General features: G+C 34.5%; 1 protein-coding gene across 2 annotated transcripts; it reads left to right on the top strand.

The window, feature by feature from the left end:
* Positions 1-210: 210 nt before the first annotated feature.
* On the top strand, positions 211-4,803 carry LOC120169305 (O-fucosyltransferase 35-like). 2 transcript variants are annotated; one of them, XM_039177485.1, is made up of 10 exons: positions 211-231; positions 340-816; positions 1,546-1,671; positions 1,816-1,888; positions 2,041-2,111; positions 2,204-2,292; positions 2,758-2,890; positions 3,118-3,350; positions 3,599-4,075; positions 4,225-4,803. In XM_039177485.1, exons 1-10 carry the CDS (start codon positions 226-228, stop codon positions 4,424-4,426), a joined length of 1,887 nt encoding a protein of 628 aa, XP_039033416.1. In that variant the 5' UTR covers positions 211-225; the 3' UTR covers positions 4,427-4,803. The 2 variants fall into 2 exon arrangements, with proteins under 2 accessions (XP_039033416.1, XP_039033415.1); XM_039177484.1 differs by lacking the exon at positions 211-231 and having other exon boundaries at positions 304-816.
* The last annotated feature ends 2,881 nt before the right edge of the window (positions 4,804-7,684 follow it).

Raw genomic sequence — 7,684 nt, 5'->3', positions numbered from 1 at the left:
ATCTGATAAAAATATATAATTAATCAATTTCAAAATTTCGGAAAAAAGATTTCTAAATTAATTTCTTATTCATTAGGAAATATATATTAGAAATTTATGTATAAAAAACTCAAGTCGACAGACAATAATTTCTACTGTCCTAACACGCTTTTAGGGAAATTCCGAAAATCATTATTTTTCAGAGCGCTAAATACCGCAGAAGTCTCTGTTTCGTTCTTGTTGACAATGGAGGTTTAATCAAAATCCTTTGTCTGCTTGTTTGTTTCATTTTCTTGTTACTATAAATAAATTTAAGTATTGCTGATTATAATTTTTTATATGGCTCACCATACGCAGCAGCATCACCACAGCGCGCCCGATGGCGTTTCACCGCGGGTTCACAGCCCCCGTTTCTCGGGCCCAATGACTCGTCGGGGCCACTCGTTCAAGCGCAACAACAATGGCAACTCCCAGACCGGTACATGTACCGGCGCCAACGCCAGCGCCGCTGGTTCAAGTAACGCCGGTAATAGCGGGAGCAACGGCAATAACATGAGCGTTCATCATGAGATCGATCTGCCATTGAACTCGCCCAGATCGGAAGTTGGAGGAGCTGTGGGTTCCGTTTCAATCGAAGGGTTGAGCCAAAGGAAAGGGTTGTTCCTGAGGAAGCCGAGTGTTGGATCTATGGTTTTTTATTTTGGGCTGAAAGAGAGAAGGAAGGTTGGGCATTGGATGTTCTTGGTTTTCTGTGGAGTGTGTTTGTTTTTGGGTGTTTTTAAGATTTGTGCTTCTGGTTGGTTTGGATCTGCTATCGAAACCATAACATCAAATCGGGTATTTTCCATGATTTTTGAACTTTATCTGTTGTGTCTTTGTTATTGCTGTTTATGATTTGACTTGCACTGAGATTTAATTCAGATGGATTAATGTGAAAAAATGTGATCTATTTCTTTGATATTCCTAAGAAATTTTCTTTTACAAAAATGATCTTGCTTCGGAAATGAATTGGTGACTGTTGTCATGTTTACTGTTTTCACTTTTGGAAAGCATTTACGAATACTAAGAAGAAATTAGGGAGTACAGTAAGTGGCTTAAGTATAGTTTTTGCATTGGAAGATGAAATATTATTATGCCTGTAAGTGGTATTAGTTCTATGTTATTCGTATTCGGATGACCCTTTTTTCCTTCAAAATTTGGAATGGTTTTCCATGTTAGAAGATAATATCCTCTTGTTCATATCCATATATAAGCTGGACATGGGTGTTTTGCACTTATACCTGAAGAAAAAATAAGAGTTGGAGTTTTGTAGGAATAGTTGCATTCTAGGTTTCTTCTTAATCAAAGTTGAGGTCCAGAGAGTGAATTTCAACTTATTTTAGTTGAGGACTTGATCAGAAGCTTAGTCTATCACTTGGACAGAATTGTGTTCTTAACTTTTGTACAAAAAACTGATTTTTTGTTACTACATGTGTTTTTCTTAAGTTATGTTTAATGATTGATCAATTGAAGAACATTTTACAAGACTTTTCCTTGCTAATTTGCCACCTCCATTGTTGTAATTAGGATTTTCTTGATGCATCCACCAATCGACTAAAGCTAACCGATGAAGGCTCTCATGACTACGGGTACAGGGAGGGGGGAAGTGATTCAGATCGAACCTTAATGACACTGGCATCAGATGTAACAGAGGTAAGTTTAAAGTCTTCATCTTAGACTTATTGTCTCGCTTATGTTTGGTTTGCTAGAAGAACATGATTAATGAAAATCATTTGGAACTTATTACTCTGGTTAGCAAAAAGAATCTTGAGATTTGTCTCATTTCTTCTTATCCAGCACTCAGGTATTTGGTCAAAACCATATAGTGAGAATTTCACCCAGTGCATTGACCATTCAAAGAATCATAAGAGTATGGAATTCTTACTGCTTTGTTAATAATCTCTCCCTAATTTCTCTTTCTCTGTGTGTGTTCAGTGACATCTTGATGCTTACCGTGTGTTGCAAAGTTGCAATTGGTTTCTATGCTTTGTTCTAAGCTTGTAAATGTTTCGTTCTTGGCAGAGCTAGATGCAAAGACAAATGGGTACATTCTCGTAAATGCTAATGGTGGTCTGAATCAGATGAGATTTGGGGTCTGTTTATTGTGTGTTTCTCATTGTTAGTTTTTATAGCCTGTCTGTCTATTATTACTGCAGTCTGATGTATCAATAATTTTAGAATGCAGATCTGTGATATGGTTGCTGTTGCTAAGATTATGAAGGCAACACTTGTCCTTCCCTCACTCGATCACTCCTCATATTGGGCAGATGATAGGTTAGCTTCTCTGTGTACCTGGCTAATGGTTCGGATTGTCTGCTTTACACCTAGCAATGCATCAGTCCCTAATATGATCTGATTAAATGTTCAATATTAAAGCTAATAACATGGATTTACTACATGTTTCTGGACTTGAATATTAAAGCTAATAAAGCCTGTCTGATCTGTTCTAAGCTAATAACAAGGATTTACTACATGTTTCTGGACTTGAATATTAAAGCTAATATAGCCTGTCTGATCTGTTCTGAAATGATACATTTCCTTGCCAACTAGGCAAAGCTTTCTTTTTTTGCTCTTAATAAATCGACATGCATTGCTATTAATGTATGGCTAACTTATGGTTATGCCCTAGTTTGGTGGCTTGCTTGACATCTGCTTTTGGCTACTTAAGCCACAAGAGAGTTGCATGACATGCTCTATTGTTGCGTCCTTAGCTAACTGGTTGGTTTGATATGTTTGCAGTGGCTTTAAAGATCTGTTTGACTGGCAGCACTTCATTGAAACCCTGAAGGATGATGTCCACATAGTTGAGACAATACCACCCGAGTATGCTGGAATTGAGCCATTTAACAAAACGCCTATATCCTGGTCTAAGGTCATTAGAACCTTATCTTTGTCATTGGCAATTATACTTACAGGAAGTAAACAATTCACCTATGATTGAGGATGCTTGTTTCTTTTTCTTGGCTTCAAATGGCAATCATTTTAGTAGCCCATCTATACAGCCGTATAAGTGGCTTTGCTTTAGTCAATCATATGATACATGTATTACTGATTCCCTCTGAGATAAGTAGCAGCTAATTATTACGTTCTTTGGTATAGGTTAGCTATTATAAGGCAGAGGTCCTACCATTGCTGAAGCAGCATAAAGTAATCTATTTTACACACACTGATTCTCGGCTTGCCAATAATGGTATCTCAAGTTCCATACAAAAACTGAGGTGCTGGGTGAACTACAAGGCACTGAAATATTCTGCTGCAATTGAAGAACTTGGAAACACGTTGATTTCTAGAATGCGCCAAAATGGAAGCCCTTATCTTGCTCTACATTTGAGGCAAGTAGAATAAATTTATTTCTTTTGCATATCGATGCTACATTCCCACTTATCCAAAAAAAAATGAAAAAAACAATACCATATTTCCCTTCCACTGTACTCTAATTTTGCACTTGATATTATTAAGCAGTTGTTTTCATGAAAAATGGGTTTATAGTATCATCTTTACATTCATGATAAATAGTAACGTTGGTTAACGTCATATACTGCAAAGAAACAAAGGCTGATGTATGTTGTTACTTTTGTAGATACGAGATGGATATGCTTGCATTTACTGGCTGCAGTCATAGCTTGACAGCAGAAGAAGATGATGAACTACGTAGGATGCGTTATGAAGTCAGCCATTGGAAGGAGAAAGAGATTAATGGTACAGAGAGAAGATTGCTCGGTGGCTGTCCACTGACCCCTAGGGAGACTTCCCTCTTCCTCAGAGCATTGGGTTTCCCACCAAGTACTCGAATTTACTTGGTAGCTGGTGAAGCTTATGGAAATGGAAGTATGGAGCCTCTTAAGGAGGATTTCCCTAACATCTTCTCTCATTCCTCCCTGGCAACAGATGAGGAGTTGAATCCTTTCAAGAACCATCAGAACATGTTGGCCGGTTTAGACTATGTTGTTGCCCTTCAGAGTGATGTATTTGTGTATACTTATGACGGAAATATGGCAAAGGCAGTTCAAGGCCATAGGCGATTTGAGAACTTCAAGAAGACAATCTGCCCTGACAGGTAATTTGCTAGCTATTAGATTGGAACTATTTTTAACATTTTCAATTTAGTTATTTCTGTCCATTCTTGAATGAATAATACTATAGCACCGAATCATTGTAATTTCCAGACCATAACGTGCGTAAACAATTATTAATCTGTTGGTGCAGGATGAATTTTGTGAAACTTGTGGATGACTATGATGAGGGGAATATTTCTTGGAAGAAATTCAGCTCTAAAGTGAAAAAGCTTCACAAAGATCTAGCTGGCGCTCCATATCTTAGAGAGTCTGGAGAATTTCCAAAACTGGAGGAGAGTTTTTATGCAAATCCACTTCCGGGATGCATCTGTGTAAGAACAGAAGAGATGTAGGAAGCAGAAACACAGCTTCTACAATTTTGTTTTTAAATGTTACAAAGTTTAAAAAGCTTGACTGAGAAAGAGGGTTTGCACTGTGCTGGCAATGTTTCAGACATGCTTCTCGATAAGGATAAAAATTGTATATAATACCATTCAGTACCACAACACAACTCGATGGTTGAACAAAGCCTGCTCGAGGGGGCAATTCCCAGGGCAGCATTTGAACCAACGCATTAAGTCATCATCAATGGAGGCACCAGCTGGCCCGAAGCGAATAGAGTCACACTGTTCTCCTTTCTCAATAGGTACAGGTAATAGATAAACATTCATTTGATGCAGAGGGATTTCATGTCCCTAACTGTCCTTCATAAGAAAATGTTTTCTTTTTTTCTTTTTTGGTCTATTTCCCTTGTTGTTTTGATTAAAAGGAATTGGTTTAGGTTGTTCCCAGGCAAAGAATAAGTGATGGAAATATGATATATAGGATGATACTTTTTAAACTGGATTACATCTGGATATTAATAATAGAAATATATGGTTTCAATGATGGATGGATTTGGTGAACGCAAATGTATATATTAATGGATTAGAGGTGATTGTATCAATCAAGGTGATCCACTGCCGGTGAAATTCTGACTGCAACAAAGGCTGCAGATACTGCTTAACAACTTGCATCATGTATTTGCAGGGGTTTCCACCTAGTGATCTGTGGCTCTGTGCCATAATTTAGTTTGATAGTGCGTTTCATTTATCTAATCACTATACAAAACTTTGTGAATAAATGCTCAACAACCAAAGATATATGAATGCATCATATTAAGGATCTGAAAAACATAAATGCATGTCAAACGAGCATGATGATGCTTCCATGGAAAGCATTCATGCAATATCTTATTGCATTACTCGAATCTGGTTTTTCATTGTAGATAATGCAGTGAACATGTGAGAACCTTCTTCAACATTGCAACATCGAGACAAATGCTATACTTTAAAGAACTGCTCTTAAGTATACAGATACACAACATTAACATGAATTTACAAATAAATAACATTCTAAATATGATAATAATACGAATGCGATACCAATTAGACAGATTTACACCTATTGTACTGCACCATGATTAAATGAAGCAATGGAAGTGGGATATTCCAAGAAAAAGGAATTAAATTTCCTTTAAGATAAAATAAAAAAAGGGGGGGGGAATAAGAAGGTGTTCTGCTTTGCATGTGTTTGAAACTGACAGGGGATAAGAACATCATCTGGGAACTCCTCTGCCAAACTTACAATACAAAGAGCAGTGCCAAGGACTTAAATGCAAACAAATTATTTATGAAAACATGTTTACATAAAAAAAAAACTTACGTTGAAAAAGAACCCTAGAACTAAACTTTGATTTTCCCAGTTTCCCAAACTGAAAAAAAGATTTAATTGGTCAGTGAGAATGCTGGGGTACTGTGATAAAAGAAACAGAGGGAAAAATGTAAAAGAGTTAGTAGCAGTAAAAACTTAAAACTGTACAAGCTTCCTATGAGAGAAGGCATTTCATTTAAGCTCATACTATATACCGGCGTTTTTCCCGAAAAATCATCGTTGAACAGTATATTTCCCGATCAGGCACCCGTCAGACTATATTTCCCGATCAGGCACCCGTCAGACTATATTTCCCGATCTAACACCCATTGCAGTATAGCGCGCCCCAGGGGGCACGCTTTACCATATGTGGCGTAAAGCGCGCCCCCTGGGAGGCGCTATACCTGATTTGTAATAAATCCGAGTGTTAGTTTTGTAAATATTTTTAAACTGGTGCCTAATATGTAATTAATTTCTGTTATGATGATATTTGTGTAAAAATATCAATTTCAAAACAAACCAATCTGCAGCTTTAGACAAACAATTCTGCAAGGAATCTTTGATGGCCCCTCACATTTTTACTGTCTTTCTTTTGTCTCTTCCGCTGCCAGATTTAAATTACATTTACCCTACTATGACGGATTCAATTACAATGTATTACCCCCACAATTTATTATTCGATTTTAATTATCATTTTTGTTTAGCTTTAATTTTTTATTATTTAGAAATATATTAATATTATTACAGAAAAGTTAACTTGTTATTTCCACATAATAATTATAGAAAAGTTATACAATTTAATTAAATTTATATTTTATATATAATATATGAATTAATAACACAATTTGGCAGCCTTAAAACGTTGCTATGATCCTTTGCATTATTTGGAGAATTCAGCTGAGTCCTTGCTTTTATTTATTTGTGGTTGGCACTGACACTGCCAATGCAAGGAGTCAGAGTTGCCTTGCAAGCTGTGCTTTTTAATTCAATGCTAATCACTTTTGTTTTTCCCTTTTTGTTTGATTGACTGTTGCAAACAAATCAGACTTAAAAATTAATATTTCTTTATTTAAAATATTCTTTATAATATTAATTATAAAAAATATAAAATAAATAAAAATGCAATAAAAATGAATAAAATTCAATAAAAATATAATATAAAGCTAAAAAATATCACCTCTTTATTTAAAATATTATTTATAATATTAATTTTAAAAAATATAAAATAAATATTAAATTTTAATGTTATTAAAAATGAATAAACATTATAAATATTATTAATACATATATTCTTTTGCATGAATGTTATAAAAAAAAGGAGTTCATACGCGGGAGAAAATGATGAGACAAAACAGTTTTTGTGAAGATTGAACAGAAAAGATCAACTCTTTGATCGAATGTTTATTCGTGGTACAATTGAGTTGATATTTAGACAACAGTTAGACAATTTTGAGTTATTAACTTTGTATGATCGAATTTTCATTCGATCCCTGTAGCTTTCCACACCTACGACTGTTTAACAATCATAAACTTGACTTTAGGTCTTGAAAATACAATATTTTAAAATTAATTGTTTAAAAATATAAAAAAATACTAAAATAACTTTTAATTACACTTGAGAGATTAAATGAATTATTATTTTTTTAATAACAGTTAATAATGTTTATTCATTTTTAATAAAATTAAATTTTAATATTTATTTATTTTTAAAAAAGTGAATAATAATTTTTTTAATATTTTTAAAAAATTAATTTTAAAAGTTAATAAATATTAATAAATATTATTAAATATTAAAAAATTATTATTAAAAGAAAGACAGTAAAAACGTGTGGGGGCCATCAAAGATTCCTTGCAGAATTGTTTGTCTAAAGCTGCATATTCGTTTGTTTTGAAGTTGGCATTTTTACACAAATATCACT

The sequence above is a fragment of the Hibiscus syriacus genome, unplaced genomic scaffold (assembly GCF_006381635.1).
Source record: "Hibiscus syriacus cultivar Baekdansim isolate YM2019G1 unplaced genomic scaffold, ASM638163v2 tig00111758_pilon, whole genome shotgun sequence".
In the NCBI taxonomy this organism is placed as follows: domain Eukaryota; kingdom Viridiplantae; phylum Streptophyta; class Magnoliopsida; order Malvales; family Malvaceae; genus Hibiscus; species Hibiscus syriacus.
The sequence above is the reverse complement of the archived record's forward strand: the minus strand, read 5'-3'. Positions and strand labels throughout refer to the sequence as shown.

Coding starts and splice junctions, on each gene's coding strand:
- LOC120169305 (XM_039177484.1), top strand. CDS start 319: ATGGCTCACCATACGCAGCAGCATCACCACAGCGCGCCCGATGGCGTT. Junction 1,889..2,040: donor CCATTCAAAGAATCATAAGA/GTATGGAATTCT, acceptor CGTTCTTGGCAG/AGCTAGATGCAAAGACAAAT. Junction 2,112..2,203: donor TGAATCAGATGAGATTTGGG/GTCTGTTTATTG, acceptor TTTAGAATGCAG/ATCTGTGATATGGTTGCTGT.